Raw genomic sequence first — 26,188 nt, forward strand, 5'->3', positions numbered from 1 at the left:
TTTAGACAAGGTCATAGTCAAAGTGGAGGTTCTCTCCTCCCTTCAGAGAAAGGTACCTCCTTCTTTGATGACCTGTTCTTTCCACTGGGATCTCACTCACAGAGATCTTTTGCCAGAGTGTCTTGGCTTTCCATGCCTGAAATACTCTCATGAGCTTTTCAGCCAGCTCCGAATGCCTTTAGGGCTGATTCTGAGGCCAGAGTGCTATTTAGGACATCTGCCATTCTATGAGTCTGCTGAGTATCTCACTTCCCATGTTGGATCACTCTCCCCTTTATTTACTCCATCGGTTAGCGTTAGCAAGTACTAGACTTGTCTATGTGCTCCCTTTGACTCCCAGTCCCTCCACCATGACCAACTGTGAACTGAAACTGATCACCTGGAACAGTGAGATGGCATTGGTACATGCCACCTCGATGGGATTGAATTGGAATCCCCTGGTATGCTTCCAACTCCACCACTTGGGGCAAGTCAGCCTGAGCATGTCCCAAATTATACATCTCTTCCCTCTCCCATTCCCACCACCATGTTCAACAGGGATCACATTTCAGTTAATTTTCAACACTTAAGAATAACTGTGCATCAATTACAGATCTAAACCAGTCATATTAAGTAGAACAGATAAAAAAACTACTAAGAGGGATAATGTATTAAGTTGTTCATTAACAGTCAGGGCTATGCTGATCAAGCCACCGTTTCCCATAGTGTCCACCTCACTCCAACAGGTTTCCCTCTTGGTGTTCAGTCAGTCGTCACCGATCAGGGAGAACATATGGTATTTGTCCCTTTGGGACTGGCTTATTTCACTCTGCATGATGTGTTCCAGATTCCTCCATTTTGTTGCAAATGACTGGATTTCGTTGTTTCTTACTGCGGTATAGTATTCTAAAGAGTACATATCCCATAATTTCTTTATCCAGTCTATCGTTGATGGGCATTTAGGTTGGTTCCAGGTCTTAGCTATTGTGAATTGAGCTGCAATAAACATTAGGGTGCAGACCTCTTTTTTGTTTGCCAATTTAAATTCCTTTGTGTAAATTCCAAGGAGTGGGATGGCTGGGTCGAACGGTAGGGTTATCTTCAGGTTTCTGAGGAATCTCCAGACTGACTTCCATAGTGGCTTGACCAGTTTGCATTCCCACCAACAGTGGGTTAGTGTCCCTTTTTCCCCACATCCTGGCCAGCATCTGTTGTTGGTAGATTTCTGCATGTGAGCCATTCTAACCGGGGTGAGGTGAAACCTCATTGTGGTTTTGATTTGCATTTCCCTGATTGCTAATGACCTTGAACATTTTTTCATGTGCCTGTTGGCCATTTGGAAAGAGGAAATATTGAAGAATTTTTAACATTAAAGAGATGTCTAGAAATTGTACTTCTGGGTATACATTCAAACGAATTAAAAGAAAGAACTTAGATGTTTGTACATCAATATTCATAATAATTTTTTCATGATCACCAATAGCTGAAAACAACCCAAATGTCCATTAAAAGATGAACAGATAAACAAAATATGGGACATACTCATACATACATTAGAATGATGCTCACCCAAAAAAAACAAATGGAATTCTGATACATGACACGATAAGTCAGACTGGAAAAGACAAGTCCAAAACCCGAAATGAAAGGATTGGCATCCAAAACTGACAAAGAGCCCTTTAAATTCAATAGTCAGAAGATAGACAACTCAATTTAAAAATAAGCAACAGGGGGCCTGTTTTGTGGCGTAGCAGGTAAAAGCCTCCACTCGCATTGCCAGCATCCCATATAGGCGCTGCTGGTTCAAGTCCCAGCTGCTCACTTCCAAACCAGCTCTCTGCTATGGCCTGGGAAAGTGGTAGAAGATAGCCCAAGTCCTTGGGCCCCTTGTACCTGCTTGGGAGACCCAGAAGTGCCTGGCTCCTGGCTTTGGATCAGTGCAGCTCTACCCGTTGTGGCCAATTGGGAAGTGAACCAGCAGATAGAAGACCTCTCTCTCTACCTCTCTTCTCTCTCTGTATAACTCTGACTTTCAAACAAATAAATAAATCTTTTTTTAAAAAAATAAGCAACAGATCTGAATACACACCTAACCATAAAATGTATCCAGATGGCAAATATATATATGAGTATGAGAAAATCTTCAACATCAGAAATCATTAGGGAATTAAAGCAGTAATGAGATATTACACAGCTAATTAGAACGGCCAGAATTCGAAACACTGACAACACTAAATGCTGTCAAAGCAACGGGAACTCCCATGCAATGCTGGTGGCAATGCTAAATGGTAAGGCCACTGTGAAGACAACATGCAAGCTTCTTACAAAACTAAATCCTCTCTTTCCATGCAATCCTGAATATGAACTGTTACAGCAGCTTTACTTGTCATCACCAGACTTAAAATCAACAGAGAAGTTCCTCAATAGGTAAACAGGTAAACAGTGGTGCATACAGAGAAAGGAGTATTACTCATCAATAGAAAGAAATGAGCTACAAGCCACAAAACAAAAAAATACACAAAGAGCCTTTACTAAGTAGATGGAGTCAGTCTGAAAAAGGCTATATACAATACATTCCAAATAAATCCCATTCTGAAAAAGAAGAAACTATGAAAACACTAAAAGGATCAGTGTTTCCAGAGGTTAGCAAGGAGAAAGGGACGAACAGGCAGACCACAGAGGACTTTAGAGTACTGAAACCATTCTGTAGGATACTACAATGGTGGATACAGTCGTCATGCATTTGTCCAAACCCATGTTAGAACACACAACACAAGGCCGGTGCCATGCTGCAGTAGCTTAATCCTCTGCCTGTGGCGCCGGCATCCCATATGGGTGCCGGTTCTAGTCCCAGCTGCTCCTCTTCCAATCCAGCTCTCTGCTGTGGCCTGGGAAAGCAGCAGAAGATGGCCTGCCAGTTAGAGCCAGGACTCTTCCAATCCAGCTCTCTACTATGGTTTAGGAAAACAGCAGAAGATGGCCCAAGTCCTTGGGTCCCTGCACCCATGTGAGAGACCAGGAAGAAGCACCTGGCTCCTGGCTTAGAATAGGTCCAGCTCCAGCCGTTGCAAGCCATTTGGGGAGTGAACCAATGGAAGGAAGACCTTTCTCTCTGTCTCTCCCTCTCACTGACTATAACTCTACCTCTTGAATAAAATAAATAATAAAAATCTTAAAAAAAAAAAAAAGAAGCACACACAACACTGGGGCTGGCACTGTGGCATAGCGGGTAAAGCCACTGCCAGCACTGCTGGCACCCCATATGGCACCAGGTCAAGTCCCAAATGCCCCACTCCCAATCCAGCTCTCTGCTATGGCCTGGGAAAGCAGTAGAAGATGGTCCAAATCCTTGGGCCCCTGCACCCATGTGGGAGATCCGGAAGAAGCTCCTGGCTCCTGGCTTTGAATCATCACAGCTCCTGCCATTGTGGCCAACTGGGGAGCGAACCCTCAGATGGAAGGCCTTTCTCTGTCTGTCTGTCTCTCTCTCTCTCTGCCTCTGCCTCTCTGTAACTCTGCCTTTTGAACAAATAAGTAAATAAATCTTTTTAAAAAATAAAAAGAACACACAACACCGAGAGTGAATCCTAAAGGATAATGCCATTCTGTCCACGTAGGTTCATCTACAGCAACAAATGTACCCCTCTTGCATGGGATGTCGATAGTAGAGGAAATTATGTAGAGAGCAGGCAGAAGAATACAGAAAATCTCTGCAGTTTCCAATCTTTTCTTTGGACCTGCAACTTACTTTAAAAATAAAGTCTATAAAATAGGAAAAAAATGATTCATGCTATAACATGGATAAACTCCAAAAACATTACTCTAAATGAAATAAGACAGACCCAAGTGTTCAAATATTCATGTTGCATGATCTCATTCATAGGAGCCACAGAGAATAATCAAATTCTCAGGGACTGAATGTAGAACAGTGCGTACCAGTGTCTGAGAGAAGCATATTAGAGTATTGCTATGTAAGGGGCACAGAGCTTCAGTCTGCAATGATATAAAGTTCTGAAAGTCAGCACAATGGCAGAGGAGGAAATCCCAAAAAGAATGATCACTTGGTAGCTATCCATAAGCTATACCTATTCTAGGAGGGTCAGGAAGCTACTTAAAAGCTAAGCAACATAGTGAAGTAAGACAAAAGAGAAAAATGAGAATACCGACACATATTAAAAAAGTAAGAAGAGTTTCATTTTTCTGCATTATCTCATTGCCCAGGGCAGCAAGTGCTTAACATGGGAACCCTTCAGCTCTCAAGTTACCCTTAAAGGGAAAAGCAGAGAGAGGGAGAGACAGCCTCCATGGTCTTGCAAGGACCTGCTCAAACGGCCACCTCAGTTTCACCCCACCCAGACTGCAGGGGAGACTGGCAGAGGTGAGATGTCTGCTGATGGCTATGAATACAGAAGAAGGGTGGGGACCATCAGCATCCATCAGGCAGTGAGACAACCAGAAGTGTCCCAGAAACCTGTTCTGCACAGCTCCCTGGCCACCCTTGCCACTGAGGACCTCCACAGGTCTGCGGCCACCGTCCACTCTCCTTCCCCAGGTTTTACTGCCCAGGGCCCCACGTTGGTCACCAGTGCAAGACCCAGAAGCTTGATCTGTGGAGAACCCCATAAGCTTTGCCACAAGGGAACCAACATCCAGTCCAGTGGCACTGATCTCTTCAGCCCTCGCCCCTGAGGGTCCCCACCCCTGCCCAGTTTATCATAAACCTCTGCAGTCTAGAGCTGCTTTCACTGCTCCTCCTCCTCCCATCCTAGCTACCATGACCACCGCAAGCTGTCCCAGTTCTCACCAACACATGTACACCTGTGTCTTACCTACATCCATGTACACACGCAAAAGCTGCCCTGATCCCCATCGTCAGATCTGACAGCCATATCTTTGCATACGGCTGGCCTGTGCGGCCACATGCATGCTTATCCCAAGGCTCAGCTCCTGCAACTGTTTGTATGTGTGTTTGTAGTCAGTCACGCCTGCCATCACATGTACCCACCACTGCACTTGCACCCACAGTTGGTCTCTGAATCCTCACTTCTGTCACTAGACTCCACTACCACGTGCAAGTCTTCAGCCCCTGTATTCACAGTCATGCACATGACCAGCCCCAATTCCTGCGTCCCCACACTGAAATATCTGTCTGAACTGTCCCCACCCCTCACCTCTAGGCCAAGCCTTCACCGCCTCATGTGTGGGCACAGCTACCCCCTGCTATCACACATACGCCTGTAGCCAGCAAGTCCCTGCTGACAAGTATGTACACACTGACCCCAGTCACCATTGCTCCCTACTCATAACCCTTAATGTTGGACCCAAAGGAGCCACTGAGGACCCCTACAGTCCTCACTGCCACCATGGATCTTCTGTAGTTGTTGCTGCTAAGGATCATGCTGTTGACAATGTCATGGAATAAACTCCAGCTGCTTGAGTTATAAGACACCATACACCCTGGACTTGGAGTCCCCACAAATCCCCATACTAGTATCTCATACTACCAGATCAGGTACCACAGTATGAAACCATTTCTCTAAGCAATCCAGTCCATAAACTCCAGAAAAAGTGGCTCCTTCTTCAAATGTATAGTGACTCATTGAAGAATAAAAGGATCATGAAGAATCAGGTAAACATGACACAACCAAAGAAACACAATAAACTTCCACTAACGACTCTAAAGAAATGGAGCTCCAATAATCAAGTGACAAAAAATTTAAAATAATTGTTCTAAAGCTGAGTGAACTATATAAAATACGCAATTTAATGAAATCAGGAGGATCACTAAAACAAAACAAAAGCTGAAAACAGAAAATATGAAAAATAAATTTTGGAGCCAGTGAATGCAAACAAATAAAACACGCAATGCAAAGTTCACAGCAGATTTGATCACACAGAAGAAGCAATTAGCAAACCCAAAGACCATGGAAAATTATGCAGTGAGAGGAGAAAAATGAACGAAAATGAATGAAGAATGCTGAGGCATTTATGAGATACCATCAAGAGAGCTAATATCCATAGAACCACAGAAGGAGAAGAGAGAGAAAAATGCACATTGCTTATTTAAACAAATAAAAAAAAATTCAAAAACTGGAGAGAGGTATGGTTCTCAACATATAGGAAGCTTCAACACTCCCAGATTCAGTCCAAATATTTTACCAAGATATTTGTAAACAAGATGTAGAACAGCAAAGACAGAGTTTTGAAAGCAGCAAGAGACAAGAAGCACATCACATACTAGTGAATGTCAATGAGGCCATCAGGGGACTTCTCAACAGAATTCTTGGAGGCCAAGAGGAAGCAGAACAATGTACACAAAACAATGAAAGGAAAAAGTTGTAAACTAACAGCACCTTACCTTGAAAAACTGTCCTTTGGAAATGAGGAAAGGCTATTTATCCAAAGACAGAGGGAGTCAATCACCCCGAGACCTGTATTACAAGAAATGCTACAGTTATTAAGTTAAAGCAAAACAGATGTTCAGCCATCAGTAAATGTAAGCCCCTAGTCAAATTCAGAATACTCTAGTACCATAATAATGATGTGCACACCACTTTAAAATTTCCAACAAAGGTTAAAGAACCAAAGTATAAAAGTAATTCTAGGGTACAGAAATTTGATGCAATAGTAAGGACACCTCTGGGGATGCCCACATCCCTTGTCGGAGTGCCTGATTTCCAGGCCAAGCTCCACCTCTACTTCCAGATCCCTGCTAATGCACACCACAGAAAGGAGCAGATGATGGCTCAAGCACCTAGCACCCATGTGGGTGATATGAGTTGAGTTCTAAGCTGCAGGCTTTGGCCAAACACAGCTGGAGCTGTCTGTCTCTGGCTCTGTCTCTCTGCCTTTCAATTATCAAAAATTAATAATTAGCATTGTGTAATAACTCTACTAGAACAGCTACTATAGCATATTAGTAGATACAGAACACAAAAGTATGTTCACCATGATATCAAAAACAAATTGTGGTAGCATCTCAGTAAGAGTGCAGTTTTTCTATGTGATGAAAGTTAAGTTATGAGCTTTAACTAGACTGGTGCAACCAAGATCATAAACCTGAGCCTTAAGGTAACGAGTGTAAAAACCTACAGCAAACACAAAGGATGAATACAAAGGAAAATCATGAAGGAAATCAGTGACTCACAGGGAAGACAGCAGGAGAGGATCCAAAAACCAAAAAATGGCTGACAAGATGCCATAGTCAGTTTCTCCCTATCAACAATTAAATTCTCCTATCAAACAACACAGAGTGGCAAAAGAGACCGAAAAACAACGCCCAACGGTGTGCTGCCTACAAGCAGCTCACTTCACCGTTAGAAGACTCAGAGACTGAAAGAGAAGGGACAGGAAAAGTGTATGAAAACAGTGACCAAAAGAGACAAGGAGCATTTACTTCTGTCACATAAAATAAACTACATCCCAGACCACAAAGAGAGATAAAGAAGGTATTTGTGCAATGATGAAGGGGTCAAAATATCAAGAGAGGAAAACATTTGTCAATGTATTTGTACTCAATATCACTACGCCACAATACATGAAGTAATACTAGCATCTATGAAAGCAGAGATAGGCAGCAAGGTATGCGTTGTAGGAGAGTCAATACTCTCCTTTGAATAATTCATAAATCATCCAGATAGAAAATTAATATGGAAACAGGCCTGATCTACACTTTTGAATCAGTGTACCTGACAGCCATGCACAGACCATTCCATCCAATAGGGGCAGAATATCCACGCTTCTCAAGTACATACAAGACATTTTATAGGACATATCGTAGGTGAGACCAGACAACACAGCTTAACAAAGTTAAGAAGACTGAAATCATATGAACTATCTTTTCTAACCATATTGTTATGAAACTAGAAATCAGTAGTAGCAGAAACTGAAAAATTTTAAAACCTGGAAATTAAAGAGCACATTCCTGAACAACCAGTGAATGAAAGAAGAAATCAAAAGGTAAAGTTAAAAATGGAAAAGTTAAAAATATCTTGACACAAATAAAAATGGAAACACAATCTATCAAAATTTATAGATTGCCATGAAAGAGTTCTAACAGGAAAGTTTATAGTAATAACCACCTGCCCCAAGAAAAGATGAAGATCTTAGGTATAGAATTTACCTTTATACCTTTCTCTGAAGGGAGGAGAGAACTTCCACTTTGACTATGACCTTGTCTAAATAAGATCAGAGTTGGCAAACTCAAAAGGCTTCCATAGCCTTGGCAACTCATGACAAGAGCCTAGGGTGATTACTGATGCCATAAACAAGAATGTCAATTTGTTAAGTAAACAATAGGAGTCACTGTGCACTTATTCCCCATGTAGGATCTCTGTCCTTAATGTGAATTAATGCTATAACTAGTACTCAAACAGTACTTTACACTTTGTGTTTCTGTATGGGTGCAAACTGTTGAAAGCTTTACTGAATATATACTAAATTGATCTTCTGTATATAAAGATAATTGAAAATGAATCGATGTTAATGGAATGGGAGAGGGAGCAGGAATTGGGAGGGTTGCGGGTGGAAGGGAAGTTATGGGGGAGGGGGAAGCCACTGTAATCCAAAAGCTGTACTTCGGAAATTTATGTTTATTAAAGTTAAAAAAAGAAATAAAAAAAGAATTTACCTTTACACTTCAAAGAGTCAGAATAACAAACTAAGGTCAAATTTAATAGAAGAAAGAAAATAACAAAAATCAGAGTAGAAATCAATGTAATAGAAGGTTTTTTAAAAAGATCTATTTATTTATTTGAAAGCCAGAGTTACACAGAAAGAGGAGAGGCAGAGAGAGGGAGAGGGAGAGAGAGGGAGAGAGAGGGAGAGAGAGGGAGAGAGAGGGAGAGAGAGGGAGAGAGGGGGAGAGGGAGAGAGAGAGAGGGAGAGAGAGAGAGAGAGAGAGAGGTCTTCCATCTGCTGGTTCACTCCCCAATTGGCTGCAATGGCCGGAGTTGCACCGATCTAAAGCCAGGAGCGAGGAGCTTCTTCCGGGTTTCCCATGGGGTGCAGGGGCCCAAGGACTTGGGCCATCTTCCACTGCCCTCCCAGGCCATAGCAGAGAGCTGGATGGGAAGTGGAGCAGCCAGGTCTCGAACTGGCACCCATATGGGATGATGGCACTTCAGGCCAGGGCATTAACCTGCTGCACCACAGCACCAGCCCCAAATTGAGAGACTTTTAACAACACTTAATTCCAATGGCCTTTCTTACAAAAACAGAAAAAAAAAATTGTAAACCATAAGTAAGGAATTAATACCCCCAAAAACTATAAGGAATTCATCCAACTCAGCAGGAAAAAAGATAATTCAACTAAAAACTGGGAAAAGAACTGAATAGACCTCTTTCTAGAAGACTTAAAATTAGGCAACAGGCATATGAAAAGATGCTGGACATCACAATGAGGTATCACCTCACTGCTAATTGGCGGCTGATAGAAAAATATTGAAAGGTAGCAACTTTTAGGGAGGATCTGGGGAAATGGAGACCATGGCACCCTGTTGATCTGAATATAAACTAGTATAACCTTTATGTAAGACAGTACATACATTTCTCTTTTTAAAGATTTATTTATTTATTTGAAAGTCAGAATTCCAAAGAGAGGAGAAGAGGCAAAGAGAAAGAGAAAGAGGAAGAGACAGAGAAAGAGACAGAGAGAGGGAGGAGAGGAGAGGGGAGGGGAGGGGAGACGAGACAATCTTCCATCCTTCCATCCTTCTGTCCTAGGGTTCACTCCACAACTGGCTGCAGTGGCAGACCTGCACCAATTTGAAGCCAGGAGCCAAGAGCTTCCTCTGGGTCTCTAATGTGGAGGAAGGAGCCCAAGGACTTGGGCCGTCTTCTACTGCTTTCCCAGGCCTTAGCAGAAAGCTGGATCAGAAATGGAGCAGCCGAGCAGCTGGGAGTCAACCCGGTACTCTTATGGGATGCTGGCACTGGAGGTGGCAACTTTACCTGTTACGCCACTGTGCTGGCCCCAAAGAGTACACACACTTCTAAACAATCTAGAATAGTACCACCAGGGGCCATTTTTGTGGCCCAGTGGGTTAAGCTGCCACCTGTGACTGGTTGATCTCATATGTGTGCCAGTTCTAGTTCAGGCTATTCCATCTCCATCCAGCTCTCTGCTAATGTGCCTGGGAAAACAGTGGAAGATGAACCAAGTCCTTGGGCCCTTGACATCCCTGTGGGAGATCAGGATGGAGTTCCTGGCTCCTAGCTTTGGCCTGGCCCAACCCTGGCCATGGTGGCCATTTGGGGAGTGAACCAATGAATAAAAGGTTTCTCTCTCCCTCTCTCTTCCCTCCTCCCCATCTCCTTGTCTGTCTGTCAGTCTCTCTCTCTATCTCTCCCTCTCTCTCTCCATCACTCTGCCTTTCAGATAAACAAATAAACAATAAAACAAAAAGAATAACACTATCATGAGATCTAGTAATCCCACCTCTGGATAAATACTGAAAGGAAATAAAAGCAGTACCTTAAAGAGATATTCATTGCACCATTATTTACAATAGTCTAAAAATGAAAGCAATTTAAGTGTCCTTCAACCAGTGAAAGAAAATGTGATGTGTGTATGTTGTGCACATGCTATATTCTGTTTCCCAAAGTAATGGTACTGAGAGATGGCACAACCTGTAAGACGCTGAGGCCTAGTGGGAGGTAATTAGGCCATGGAGGCACTACTCTCAAAAGGAATTAACACCCATGGCACAGGAATGTGTTAGCCTCTCGGTACTGGGTTAGCTACCCTTAGAACACAGTGTTACAAAGCAAGAGCACCCCATGTATTTTCTGTCTTCTGCCCATCCCTGCTCACCACTCTCACACTCACTCCAGCCACAGGATATCAGCCATTCCGACATCCTCACCGGAAGTCAAGCAGAGGCCAGTGCCATGCTACTGCAGGACTGACCTCCAGAGCTGCGAGCTAAGTGAACTGTGAAGCACCCAGCCTCAGATGTTCAGCTGCAGCAAAGGAAAACAGGTCAAGACAATGTGTGTGTGTGTGTGTGTGTGCAATAGACTATTTTTTAAATAGTTATTATTTGAAAGGCAGAATAACAGAGAGGGGGAATAGAGAGGCAAGAGGTAGACGGGGGAAGGGGAGGTGGGGAGAGAGATCAAGCTTACATCTGCTCGATGCCTACAATAGCTGGGACCAGGCCAGGTAGAAGCCAAGAACAAGGAACTCCATCTTATTCTCCCATGTGGGTGGCAGGGACCTAAGGCCCTGGGCCATCAAGGGATATCTTCCAGGTATGTTATCAGCAATGTAGAATGGAAGCACAGAGTAGTCACGACGCAAGCCAGCGCTCCAACATGGGATGCGGGCACCCCAAACAGTGGCTCAACCCACTACGTCAAAATGCCTGTTCCTACAACAGACTATCATTCGGCATTCAGAGAAAGAAATCCTGCCACTTGCAACAACATGGGTGAACCCAGAGAACATGACTGGAAGTGAAATAAATCAGATACAGGAAGTCAAATACTGTATAATCTCACCTCTATGTGGAATCCAAAACAAGTCTAACTCACAGTAACAGAAAGCAGAATGATGGCTTCCTGGACTGAGGGGGAGGGAAAACAAGACGCTGGTCAAAGGTATAAACCTTCAAACCTCCAGCTGGAAAGTGAGTTAGAGCTGGACACCTAAAGTACGCTGTGATGACTGCAGTTAATAATTAAATAGGCCGGTGCCGCGGCTCAATAGGCTAAAACTCCACCTGCGGTGCCGGCACACTACATTCTAGTCCCGGTCGGGGCACCGGATTCTGTCTTGGTTGCCCCTCTTCCAGGCCAGCTCTCTGCTGTGGCCTGGGAGTGCAGTGGAGGATGGCCCAGGTCCTTGGGCCCTGCACCTACATGGGAGACCAGGAGAAGCACCTGGCTCCTGCCTTCAGATCAGCACAGCGCGCTGGCCGCAGCAGCCATTGGGGGGTGAACCAACAGAAAAGGAAGACCTTTTTCTCTGTCTCTCTCACTGTCCACTCTGCCTATAAAAAAAAATAATAATAAAATAAAATACTGAGTACTAACAACACACCTAGAAAGCAGAGCTCAATCTTCTTACCACATACACACAAAAACAGAAACAAAGTGAGACAACAGATATGATAATTACGTCAATGCCAGTGACCAGTTTCATAGATACATCAAATAACCAGGTTTTATACTCTAATTACATACAATTTTTGTAGATAATTCAATAAAGCTGGGTGCTGTAAGGGAAGATCCGGAGATAGTAGTGATGGTTGCATAACAATTTAAAAGTATTTTACATTTCACATTTGCATTATTATTGCATTTATATTATTTTACATAATAATGTAAAAGCACTTACCACCATTGAATTGTAATTAAACATAATCTAATGGTAATGCTATATGTTTATATTATCTAATTTTTCTAAAAGTGAGGAGAGGAAAAGCTTTATTTTCATTTACTTATTTATTTATTTATTTAATTTATTTATTTGACAGGCAGAGTTAGACAGTGAGAGAGAGAGACAGAGAGAAAGTGTGGGGAGCAACTGGGAGCAACTCGGACTAGACTAAGTTACCGGAATTAAGACTTATTCTATGCATCTGCTCTCCCACAATATGGCGCTGGGAGAGGAGGAAACAGCTTCTACACAGCTGCCTCCAGTTCAACCAATAAACTGTAGGACCTGCTCCTGATTGGAGGAGAGCAGCGTACTCGGCATGTGGGTAGCAGAGTTGGGATTGGTGGAAGAGGACTATAAAGGAGGAGAGAGACAACATGCATGAGGAACATCTAAGGGGGAACATCTATCTGAAGGAACACCTGTGCAGCCCCCGAGAGAGCCGGCCGGCAGTGTGCCGCTCCCCCGCGGAAGTGGGGAAAAGTGGCAGGGGGAACCACCCTTCCATGGAGGTGGAAGGGACGGTAGCCAACCCGGGAAGAACCAGCAGCAAACCCGGGGAGGGCCGAGCAGACAAAAGAACAGCGCAGGGTCCTGTGTCGTTCCTCCACGAAGACGGGGAGCGACAGAAAGGTCTTCCTTTTTCTGTTGGTTCACCCCCCAGTGACCGCTGCGGCCAGTGCACCGTGCTGATCTGAAGCCAGGAGCCAGGTGCTTCCCCTGGTCTCCCATGCGGGTGCAGGGCCCAAGCACTTGGGCCATCCTCCACTGCCTTCCTGGGCCACAGCAGAGAGCTGGACTGGAAGAGGAGCAACTGGGACAGAACCGGTGCTCCGACCAGGACTAGAACCTGGGGTGCCGGCGCCGCAGGTGGAGGATTAGCCTAGTGAGCCGCAGTGCTGGCCTATTTTCATATTTTTAGATTTACCTATTTTTTCTTATGAAATTAGTTCATAATAAAACTGAACAATTATACAGATGATTCTTAATCTCCAGAAATGCAGCTGTACCTGGTTTTAAGTTTTGAAAAATAATTGGGTTTTCTCTTTTTCTTCATCTCTCATTTTTCAAAGATCTAAAGTCTATGTGAAACACCTTCCATCACTGGACAAACCTCAACTCTCCTAAAATGTTTTGCAGTTTAAAGCTGGCAGATTTAAGAGATCACGCTGTGCGACAGAACTCATGCTAGCCCTGGGAGAATTCAATCCACAGTAATGCTGATAAGACTTAGAATAAGGTTGTACTGAATTATGGACAAAACCTTCTGATCTGACTTCCCTCATCCTAGACTTTTCCTCCTTTGTTCTGGCACATTAAAAATATACACACACATACTCAAACAGCACAACAAACTCACAGCAACCAAACACACTGGTCAGCACCCTGTACCTTGAGTTTCTAAAACACCAAATCATTGGTAGGTGCACTGGTATGAAAATCTTGCTTAGTCTTTGGATTTTCAAAAGTAGCCTTCTCGGGGCGGTCCCGTGGTGCAGTAGGCTAATCCTCCTGCTGAAGTGCTGGCATCCGATATGGGCACCGGTTCTAGTCCTGGCTGCTCCTCTTCCCATCTAGCTCTCTGCTGTGGCCTGGGAAAGCAGTAGAAGATGGCCCAAGTCCTTGGGCCCCTGCACCCACGTGGGAGACCGGGAAGAAGCACCTGGCTGCTGGCTTTGGATCAGCGCAGCTCCTACCATTGCAGCCATTTAGGGAGTGAACCAACGGAAAGAAGTCTTTTCTCTCTGTTTCTCTTACTGTCTGTAACTCTACCTCTCAAATAAATAAATAAAAATCCTTAAAAAAAAAAAGTAGTCGTCTATGCTACTTTCATATGCACAGTTCATACCAAAGTATCTGAAGTTGTGTTTATGCAGTTTTCCTAATAACTGCTGCATCTTTCCCCCCAGCTCTGTACAGTCTAAGTGCAGCAACCTAGCATTCCAGGTGATTTCAGGTGCTTGCAGAGTATCAGTGGTACCCTGAGGATGGAGCGTGCATTGTTTACTGATATTTAGAACACACTCCTTGTGTGACAGGCTCTGGGCTATGCATTTGTAAGTATCACATTTATTCCTCACAATTATCCTATTAGGTAAATATTGCTCTGAGCTCTCTCCATGGAGAAACTAAAGAAAGAATTGTAAGTAACTGGCCTTCAATCAGTACTAAGGGCAGAATGGAGATTAGAACCAGGGTCTAAGGCCAAAGCTTGTACTCAGAATTATTACAGAATCTGTAAATATCTCCACTGTGCTGTATATCAAATAATATACACTTAGATATGTCTTTATGTTTCAATGTCAATGGACATAATGAACACAGAATGGATGGTTTCCCCGAGTTCTAAATCTTACGTGTTCCTTTCCTTGCCTGGCACTAGTTCAGTCTAATATATTAAAATGTTTTTTATCCTGCTTGGTCCACCTTAATTTACCCCTTCTGTTGGGTAAAGAAGAGATGTGTGTATTTATTAATCCATAGAAATGACTGAACAGAAAGACCTTCTGTTTCTGATTCACCACCCTAAGGTTCCAGGAGCCCAGTAAACTAAATGGTAGAACTGTACATCTCTCTCCCTGCAAGGTACAAACTGGCTCCATCGCTGCACTTGTGAACCCAGTCAGTGCCTTTCCATCCTGTTTTACTCTGGCTCCTGCAATTGCTCAGACTCCTTCAGGATGCCACTGTAAAGCACCTAGCCACCAAAAGTTCTCAGATAGGCAGGCTCAGGGCATGAAATTCACACGGAATCCAAGGCAATGCCAGGACAAGTCTTTAATATAAGAGAAATGCCTCATTTTTAAATCAATAGATTATCTTTTTTTTTTTTTTTTTTTTGGACAGGCACAGTTAGACAGTGAGAGAGAGAAAGACATAGACAAAGGTCTTCCTTTTCCGTTGGTTTACCCCCAAATGGCCGCTACGGCTGGCACTGCGCCAATCGGAAGCCAGGAGCCAGGTGCTTCCTCCTGGTCTCCCATGCGGGTGCAGGGCCCAAGCACTTGGGCCATCCTCCTTTGCCCTCCCAGGCCACAGCAGAGAGCTGGACTGGAAGAGGAGCAACAGGGACAGAATCCAGCGCCCCGACTGGGACTTGAACCCAGGGTGCCAGCACCGCAGGTGGAGGATTAGCCAAGTGAGCCACAGCGCCGGCCAATAGATTATCTCTTAAGTAGTTTTAGGCTAACAGAAAAAAAAGTCATGCAAAAAATACAGAGGGTTCCAAAATACTGTACACCTCACTATCAAATCCCAAATTCCTTTATTTTTAACATCTCTAATTAGTGTTGTACATTTGTCCTAACTGCTAATTTAATACTAAGACATTGCTACTAACTAAAGTCCACGTTTACTTTAGGGTTCACTCTCCTTATTTAATGGTTCTATGGGTTTGACAAATATGCAATGACATGTGTCCACCACTAGTGTTGTACAAATGTCCCCTGTGCTGCACCTATGCATCTCACCCTCCTGCAGAGCCCCCAGCAACCTCTACTCTTTCAGCTGTCACCACAGTTTCGCCTTTTCCAGAATGTCATACAATTAGAATCATCCAGTATGCATCTGCAGATTAGCATTTTCACTGCATAATAAGCAATGAAATGTTCTCCATGTGTTTCTGTGACTTGATACCTCATTCACTTCTTTTATTTTTTTAAGATTTATTTATTTATTTGAAAGTCAAAGTTACACAGAGAGAGAAGAGGCAGAGAGAAAGAGAGGTCTTCCATCCATTGCCTCACTCCCTAAACTGGCAACAATGGCTGGAGCTGCGTTAATACGAAGCCAGGAGCCAGGAGCCAGGAGCCCCTTTCAGGTCTCCCACAGGGTGCAGGAGGCCAAGGACATGGGCCTCTTCTACTACCTTCCCAGGGCATAGCAGAGAGCTGGATCAAAAGTGGAGCAGCCGGGACCCGAACTCGCACCCATAAGGGATGCCAGCACTGCAGGCAGCAGCTTTACTTATTACTCCACAGCGCCAGCCACAGCTCACTTACTTTTTTTTTTTTTTTTTTTGACAGGCAGAGTGGACAGTGAGAGAGAGAGACAGAGAGAAAGGTCTTCCTTTTGCCGTTGGTTCACCCTCCAATGGCCACCGCAGCCGGCGCGCTGCGGCCGGCGCACCGCACCTATCTGAAGGCAGGAGCCAGGTGCTTATCCTGGTTTCCCATGGGTGCAGGGCCCAAGGACCTGGGCCCATCCTCCACTGCACTCCCGGGCCACAGCAGAGAGCTGGCCTGGAAGAGGGGCAACCAGGACAGAATCCAGTGCCCCGACCGGGACTAGAACCCGGTGTGCCAGCGCCGCAAGGCGGAGGATTAGCCTACTGAGCCGCGGCGCCGGCTCACTTACTTCTAATCGCTGAAAAGTATCCCAATCTCTGATTGAATCTCAATTTATTCATCCACCTATTAAAAGACATCTTGGTTTTGATGATCATGAATAAAGATGCTGTGTACATTTCTGTGAGTTTGGCAAATAAAACTTAGCTTTTGGTAGATACTAAAAAGCATTATTGCTGAACCATATAGTAAGACTATGATTATTTTCATACAAAACTGCCATAGTGTTTGCAAGTGGGTGCACCAATTTGTATCTCTACTTGCAATAAATGTGGGTTCTTGTTTCTCTACATCCTCAACAACATTGGATGTCATCAGTGTACTGGATTTTGGCCATTCTTACAGGAATGTTGTGGCATTGTGGCTGTTTTAATTTTCAAATTCCTTCTGACACATGATGTTGAGCATCTTTTTGTGTGTTTATTTGCCATTTATAGATCTGCTTTGCTGACAGTGTTCTCATTTTAAATGGATTTTTACAAATTTATTCATTTATTTAAAAGAATTACAGAGAGAGAAGGAGAAATGGGTGTGTGTGTGTGTGTGTGTGTGGAATCTTCCATGCACTGGTTCACTCCCCAAATGGCTGCAACAGCTGGGGCTGGCCAGACTAAAGGCAGGAGCCTATAGCTTCATTCCAGTTTCCCACACGGGTGCAGAGGCCCAAGGGCTTTGGCCATCTCCTGCTAATTTCTCAGGCCATTAGCAGGGAGCTGGGTTGGAAGCGGAGCAGCTGGGAATCAAACTGGTGCCCATATGGGGTGCCAGAGTTGCAGGTGGCGGCTTAACCACTATGCCACAATGCCAGCCCCCTTCTTAGAGTTTTTAAATTGTCTTATTGTTTAGATTTTTGAGTTCTTTGTTTATTTTGGATAGCAGTTTTGGATCTCATATGTGTTTCGCAAAGATTTCTTCCCAGTCCATGGCTCTTACTCCCATAATGCTATCTTTTGCAGAATAGACATTATTTAATTTTAATAGAGCAGCGCATTGACCTTTTTTATGAGTTGTGCTTTTCTTTTTTTTTTTTTTTTTTTTTTTTTTTGACAGGCAGAGTGGACAGTGAGAGAGAGAGACAGAGAGAGAAAGGTCTTCCTTTTGCCGTTGGTTCACCCTCCAATGGCCGCCGCTGCAGCCGGCGCACCGCGCTGATCCTGGCAGGAGCCAGGAGCCAGGTGCTTTTTCCTGGTCTCCCATGGGGTGCAGGGCCCAAGCACCTGGGCCATCCTCCACTGCACTCCCTGGCCATAGCAGAGAGCTGGCCTGGAAGAGGGGCAACCGGGACAGAATCCGGCGCCCCAACCGGGACTAGAACCCGGTGTGCCGGCGCCGCAAGGTGGAGTTGTGCTTTTCGTGATGCAACTAAGAAGCATGACCAAACTAAAGGCCACCTAGATTTTTGTCTGTTTTGTTCTAGGAGTTTATAGTTTTCTGAACACATCATTTTTAACAAGTGCTGTTTTCTACTACGTTTGTCCAACATTTGAAAATTTCCAGAAAAATAATAATAATTACGATGATGATAATGATGATGTCTGATTTTCTTCTTTATTTTCTACTATCTTTCATGGATTTAATTCATTTCAGTCTACTGGTCTATTAAACATGAGTGCTTTTCCTTCAAACAACTTCTATTTTCTCTCTGTTAATTGCATGAGTTAAAAATAGACTGCCAGGAGCCTAAAATTAGAGAGGACTGTTATGTTCACAACAGTGATAGAAGTGTTCCTGTAAAACTTGCACCACGATTTTAATCACTGCCGGATGACTAAAGGACTGACTCTTCCAAGGAGCCTACAACGGCCCACACCCCCCCTTCAAGGCTGGCACAGATCAGGATCAGCAGGGAGGCAGAGGAGTGAAAAAGGCTGGGAGGGACAACACCTGCCAAATTCAGGGATTTCACAGGCTGGTATCCAGAACAGTCATAGAAAGTAGATTTCATACAACTATGGGTGGTTATTTTCACGTTATTTTAAACCCCCAATAATCCTTCGTTATTTTGATGCATTTCCAAGTAACCAACTTTTAAGTGTGGAATAAATGAAAATATGAGTTTTAAATACATCAAAAAGATCTAAAAATAAAATGATTAAATACATAAATATAGATTGAATTAAATGAACTACCTCACATCTGCGTTTCACTGAACTGTCATCAGCTAGGCAGGGAAAGATACTGTGATAGCTTAAGAAGCCAGGCAGAAAAACCTGGAATTTTATTAAGCATCTCAGGGCAGAGAAGCCTTTCACAAGCTGATAGAATGTGTAGCTAGCCACTCTCGCAAATGTTACTCATCCTATGTGAACACACCTAAGAAATACTGATGCCCTTTCTTGCCCTTTTCTTGAATCTAACAATACAAGACTGTGCCAGGTATACAACCCTGCATAATGAAAATCAGAGTGCTTAGCAATACAGTCAAGACTTCTTGTGAAAAATACAACTCAATTCCCTTAACTTTTTTTTTTTTTTTTGACAGGCAGAGTTAGAGAGTGAGAGAGAGAAAGACAGAGAGAAAGGTCTTCCTTCCATTGGTTCACTCCCCAAATGGTCGCTAGGGCCGGCGCACTGCGCTGATCCGAAGCCAGGAGCCAGGTGTCTCCTCCTGGTTTCCCATGTGGGTGCAGGGCCCAAGCACTTGGGCCATCCTCCATTGCCTCCCCGGGCCACAGCAGAGAGCTAGACTGGAAGAGGAGCAACTGAGACAGAATCGGCGGCCCAACCGGGACTAGAACCCGCTGTGCCGGCACCGCGGCGCCGGCCTCCCTTAACTTTTTTCACTTCAATATACCTTTTTGCTTTTGCTTAATCCTTACTGGGGTAAAACAACCACTTTAATGTTTATGTTTTATGTTTTCAGTGGAGAGAAGTGGCTATGTTGTCCAAGAATACCAATAATATCCTTGATATTCTTCACTACACACCCTATTTTTCATCTTTCTCTTTAGTAGGTGATCAGAGCTAATGTTGATGAAGCTCAATGAGCTCGGCAAATTAAACTGTCTTGTGAATTTCCAAAGTAATTGATGAGAGACCTCTAATTTCTTTGCTTTTTTTTAATTTATTTATTTTTTTTGACAGGCAGAGTGGATAGTGAGAGAGAGAGACAGAGAGAAAGGTCTTCCTTTTGCCGTTGGTTCACCCTCCCACGGCCGCCACCGCTGGCGCGCTGCGGCCGGTGCACTGCACTGATCCGAAGGCAGGAGCCAGGTACTTCTCCTGGTCTCCCATGGGGTGCAGGGCCCAAGCACTTGGGCCATCCTCCACTGCCTTCCCGGGACACAGCAGAGAGCTGGCCTGGAAGAGGGGCAACCCGGACAGAATCTGACGCCCCGACCAGGACTAGAACTTGGTGTGCCGGCGCCACTAGGTGGAAGATTAGCCCATTGAGCCACGGCGCCAGCCATTTCTTTGCTTTTTAAAAGATTGTTTGTTTGAAAGGCAGAGCATCAGAAAGACAGAGGGAGACACAAAGAAAGGAAGAGATTTTCTGACTTGTGGCTCACTCTCCATTCGATCGTTTAACAAGCTGTTCTGGGCCAAGCCAAGGTCAGGAGCCAGGAACGCCATCTGGGTCTCCCCTGTGGGTGGCTGGGGTCCAAGAACTTGGTCCATCATCTGCTGCCTTCCAGGCGTCTCAGGAGGAAGGTGGATTAGAAGCAGAGAAGTCAATCAAGCACTCCTATATGGGGGATGCGATCTGGGATGGAGCTTACCCTGCTGTGCCCTAAGAGACCTCTCTTTTCAACACCATTTTACACATGAATCAAATGAGACCTGGAGATTAATGACTTGTCAAGGGTCACACAGTGGAAGGGACATATTTCAAACCCAAACTATCTGGCTGCAGAGCCTATGCCCTAAGCACCTCTTTGCATTATTATTATTTTTTGAGAGTTATAGAACTGAAACTCAATGATTATGGCAAGGATCTCCAGTTTTCTATTTTTATTTTTATTTTTTTTTGACAGGCAGAGTGGACAGTGAGAGAGAGAGACAGAGAGAAAGGTCTTCCTTTGCCGTTGGTTCACCCTCCAATGGCCGCCGCGGCCGGCGCGCTGCGGCCAGCGCACCGCGCTGATCCGATGGCAGGAGCCAGGAGCCAGGTGCTTTTCCTGGTCTCCCATGGGGTGCAGGGCCCAAGCACCTGGGCCATCCTCCACTGCACAGCAGAGAGCTGGCCTGGAAGAGGGGCAACCGGGACAGAATCCGACGCCCCAACCGGGACTAGAACCCGGTGTGCCGGCGCCGCTAGGCGGAGGATTAGCCTAGTGAGCCGCGGCGCCGGCCCTCCAGTTTTCTAACTGGTTTCTTACTCAGAGTCATCCCATACACAGACACCACTGTGGCTTACTGAAGATGAAACCTATTCAGCTCATTTCCAGCCTCAAACCCACCAAGACTTCCCCATGCACTGCAGAAAGCGATCTAGGTCCCTTAAGTCCCTTAGCCCAGTATCACCTCTGTGCAGATGCCTGCCTCATATCCCCACAACCCCTTGCAGCAATGGAGAATGGTTCCTGGTCCTTCATACCATAGTCCCTTGCCTTGTTTTTGTGCATGGATCGTTCTCCCCCAGTGTTACTCCAAACACTGCCCTGCCCTCCACACATCACTGGGGGATGTGCCCTTCTCTGTACCAGTAGCTGTTCCCTGGGATTTTATTTAGGGCAATGAAAGATACCTATAATGTGGGGGTATAACATAATACACACACACACACACACACATGCACACATACACACACACGTAGAGACCCATTAGACTACAGGCTCTTTGAAGGCAGAACAGACCTCACTCACTGTTAACCATATGCAGAGATTACTTGAGGGAGGGGAGAGACCAGTGCTGGGAGACAGGAGGGTGATCAGTGACGAATTTTATCCTTGAGTGGCTCTACAGAGGTCTTTAGTGCTAAAAACAAACAAACAAAGGGTAGAAAAATGGAAGCCCAGTAGCTCTCACCTGAGGCTACCTGAGGCCGTCTATTTCCAGGAAATCACCAAGCTTCTTCCGTGCTTTTGGCTTCTGAGTGGCTTGCTGCAGATAGGACAGATCCTAAAAAGAGAGAAATAAAATGTATTAGTGGTGAATTTTCTGGTTTTAGAACAGGACTAGAGCTAGGAAACACATCAATCCTGGCACTGAGTCATTGTTAATGAAAACCCTCATTTGCAGCATAGAATCTACAGGACAATTTGAATTGAAAATGCCCACTATTTTTTTTTTTCACATAGCTTGCACAAAGCTGCCAAGGCATAGGTCTTTGCACATACATAAATATACAAACACAACAGGCTTCTCATTTCAATTCACAGCAGTCTGATGAAGAACAAGAATGTCATACTATAAGAGATTTGGGGTCATTTGTCCCTCCAATTCTTTTCAGAATGAACTGTGACTAATTGCCATTCTTTCCTTTCTTTGCAAACCTAACATCACTCATTTATTTTTTCATCTTAATAAGTCACTGGCTTCAATGTAACAGCTTTCCCGGAATAGAACTTCCTTGATAACTTAAAATAAAATACAGGAAGGCAAGTTTTAAAGGTAAAATTCTATTTTAAGATCCTCATAAACATTGAGGCTAACTCATGTTATTGACATTAACTAAGACAACTTTAATTTCAATTTATTCATTCAACAGGAAAGTATCAAGCCCCCACATCTGCAATATTCTTTTAAAATATACTGAGTCTTTTGCCAAATAACCTTTTGGTAAATAACCTCCTGGGCTTGTTCACATGAATAACTCCTGATTTATGTTGAATAAAGAGAATTCTTACAACTCAAGTGTTTTCTCATCTTCCTTCTAATCAGTCAGGAGGTGGAAAATCAACCCTTCAGAGAGGGGAAAAAATAACAGAACATAAAATAACAGAATCTGAAAGAGCAATATAGACCACACAGTTCAACCGCCTTCAAGAGCTGGAGTCTATAATGCAGGTGTTTCCTGATCTCAGACCGAGGAGCTCATAGCAAGACAGGGTCAAGTTGTTTATCAAGGATTTTCACTATTGTGTTACAGTGGGATACAAAATGTGAAATGTACAGTGGAAAAAAGAATTCAAGAACTTGACTTTCAACTGAATTTCAGATATTCTGTTAAATATCCATCTCTTGAGTCTCTTGTTTGTTGAATAAGGAAAGTTATTATGTCATTTTCCAAGACAGCATGTGTGAGGAACCTTCAAAAAGCTTGTGGAGGGGCCAGCGTTGTGGCTTCGTGGGTTAAGCTGACACCTGCAATGCTGCATCCCATATGGGCACTTGTTCGATTCCCAGTTGCCCCACTTCCAATCCAGCTCCCTACTACTGTGCCTGTGAGAACAGCAAAAGCCTGGCTCCTGGCTTCAGCATGGCCCAGCCCGGGCCACTGCAGCCATTAGGAGAGTGAACCAGTGGATGGAAGATCCCTCTCTTTCTGTCTTCCTCTATCTGTAAACCCCCCTTTCAAATAAAATGACAAAAAAAAATTGTAGAAAATGGAATTAATAGATAAGTTCATTTTAGAAATTCATGCAAAAAAAAATTTTTTTAATTTATTTGAACAAGCTACAGAGAGAGGCAGAGAGACAGAGAGAGAGATCGCCAGATGGCCACAGAAGCCAGGGCTGAGCTACAATGAAGCCAGGAACATCATCTGAGTCTTCCATGTGGGTTCAGGGGCCCAAACACTTGGGTCATCTTCCGCTGCTTTTCCCAGGCCATTGACAGGAAGCTGGATCTAAAGTAGAGCAACTGGGGCCAGAACTGCCACCCATGAGATGCTGGCATCATAGGCGGCAGCTTTATTTATTACATTACCACAAAGGCTCTCATGCATAATTCTATGATACACATTTTTCATAAACTCATATGCATGCATTTCAAATTTTCAGTGCACAAAGTAAACTTGTTTTCAATTCCATTTCCACAAACTTTATAAAGTACCTTTGTATTTTAAAATCATGTTTACAGAAGTGCAGTTTGGTTCACATTTGCACACAAACTCAAGCATACATGCATCCCACAATACATATTTCAAGTTAAGATACTAATACCATTCTCCACTGCCATCCATTTTGAATTCTTTTTCTTAAACACAATTTACTTCAGTTAACATTTTTAGTTCTTTCTGCTGTGAACTATGGATAAAAGCAGTGCCTGCTTCACAAGATTATTGTAAGAATTAATGACCAGCTGGCGCCGCGGCTCAATAGGCTAATCCTCCGCCTGCGGCGCCAGCACACCGGGTTCTAGTCCCGGTTGGGGCGCCGGATTCTGTCCCAGTCGCCCCTCTTCCAGTCCAGCTCTCTGCTGTGGCCAGGGAGTGCAGTGGAGGATGGCCCAGGTCCTTGGGCCCTGCACCCATGGGAGACCAGAAGAAGCACCTGGCTCCTGCCTTCGGATTAGCGCGGTGCGCCGGCCACAGCGCACTGGCCGTGGCGGCCATTGGAGGGTGAACCAACGGAAAAAGGAAGACCTTTCTCTCTGTCTCTCTGTCTCACTGTCCACTCTGCCTGTCAAAAAAAAAAAAAAAATTAATGACCAAATATCTATGAAAAGCAGTTACAACAACGTGACACACAGCAGATGTTATTTAAGGGTTAACTATTATCACTCATGTGAAAGCCACAATATTTTTAGAAGTTAGACATTTCCTCTATTTATGCCCAGAAGTCAGATGACGTAGGAAACCAAACCAACGTTGCCAGTAACTGGTAAGCAGCATAGATAGTGTAAAAAAGAAGTGCATCTCCATGCAAGAGGATTACGGGAGGCAGCTAGAGATGTCTCTGCTGAATTTGCAATGCATATGAAGGATGGAAGTTGATGATGAGTTTAATGTGGACATGAGAAATCCGGAGTTCAAGCAAGAGCAAGAAGGAAGTACAAGAGCACCACAGCACTGCTACGATCACCAGGAAAGTCCAAAAGCCTACTGGGATGAAAGAGACCAGATGGCCAGGACCACAGTCTGTTGGGTTGATAGAGCCCAGACGGTCAGCAGCAGATTTCATCTTTCATCTTGGAGTCAAGTTGGGCGTTGAGATGAACGTGAGCGTTTGGAAACTGGCACTGCGTGACGACTACAAGCCTGCAAGTGTCCACTACACTGAGTTCCCTTAGAGAAATGAGCCATGGGGGAGTCTGTTGATGAGGTTGCAAAGCCTTGGAGGGTATGGCATCACCACTGGCATCCCGACTGAACAAACCAAGAAGTGGTGCCCATGTGAAAAACAGCCCGAGAGGAAGTACAACTGTCAGCTTTGATACCAAACTCCACCCCTAAACAACCTTTGAACAGAAAGGTGACAAAATGTCCATGATCAGATCAACTGGAATTAAATTGGATACAGAAAAAAGCAAGAAGAATGAATGAGGGTAACTGTTCTAGCACAACATGTGGATGGCTGGTGCACAGGGGAGCTGTTGAGTCCTGACAGGGGATGAGTCACCAACTCAGCTCTCACTGAGGCCTCCTGGAGGTACTTATGGCCTCAGACACCTGGGACCCAGCTTAACCCCCAGCTGTTGAAATGCTAGTGGGTGCTCCTCACTTCTTATTAATCCTATAATCCCCACCATTTCTCACAGCATGAGCAAGTCTCTTCCTCACATCCTTAAAGACACAGGTGATGTAAACACCATTTCACTGAAGTTACAAGGTCAAAGCCTAAAACAAAGTGCATTCAATGCTGAAGTCCACAAGCCATTGCTCTGTGGCTCCTTTTCCCAGGGGGCAAGGTGCAGGTCATCATAGGACCTTCTGTGTAGGGTTGCTGCAGGGTTTAAATGAATTAATCTGTTTAATATCCTCAGAGCTAGAAACAAAGAAAACATTGCTCAAATGTCTGATAAAAATAAACTATGACCTCTTTAAATTCACTTATATTGGTCCATTTCTCCCCTCAGAGTCTGGAAGCTTTGCATAGCTTCAGACACACTTCACAGCTGAAGTTTGATTGCCAAATACACACCTAGACTAGCAAATTTCTCAATCCAGCCTGTAGCTAAGCTTTCTCAGCCTGTTTTATTTATCAGTGGTACTCAAGCATGGCCAACGCATACATTCTTATGAGCTACAGAAATGGCAAGTTGTTCCCACACTGGATCTTTGGTTCCTAAATTTATTTGCAAGGAGATAAACATCACTCTGGTTTAGTACGGTTCCTAACAAGAATATCAATCATCAGTTAAAGAGCAGTTTTCAAATTTAAAAACAACTATCAGCAAAATCAATTACCAAGCATTAATCTCTTTTATCTTCACAAGATAATTCAGGATTTGACAACAAGCACCAGATCTGATTCATTCTATAAGTTATACAGCCTTTGATTATAAATTAATTTTTTCAATCAACATATACGAGACTTACTAGATATTATTTTCAACTGGCCAGAAAGAAAAGAAAACTATCCATTGAAAAGCTATCACCAGATTGGGGTCGGCGTTCTGGTATAGGGGGAAAGCTACTACCTGCAGTGCCAGCATC

General features: G+C 44.1%; 1 protein-coding gene across 1 annotated transcript in view; it reads right to left on the minus strand.

The window, feature by feature from the left end:
- LOC138843661 (uncharacterized) overlaps positions 1–26,188 on the minus strand; it is a 180,635-nt gene that overhangs the window by 137,401 nt on the left and 17,046 nt on the right. The window contains exons 4-5 of the mRNA XM_070048361.2: positions 21,676–21,768; positions 6,338–6,410 (exon numbers count right to left, since the gene is read on the minus strand). Of these exons, the coding sequence (XP_069904462.2) occupies positions 21,696–21,768 (73 nt within the window). The 3' untranslated portion in view covers positions 6,338–6,410; positions 21,676–21,695. The remainder of the gene's footprint in view (positions 1–6,337; positions 6,411–21,675; positions 21,769–26,188) is intronic.

The sequence above is a fragment of the Oryctolagus cuniculus genome, chromosome 9, assembly GCF_051225735.1.
Source record: "Oryctolagus cuniculus isolate XC-2025 breed Fujian yellow rabbit chromosome 9, ASM5122573v1, whole genome shotgun sequence".
NCBI classification, from domain to species: domain Eukaryota; kingdom Metazoa; phylum Chordata; class Mammalia; order Lagomorpha; family Leporidae; genus Oryctolagus; species Oryctolagus cuniculus.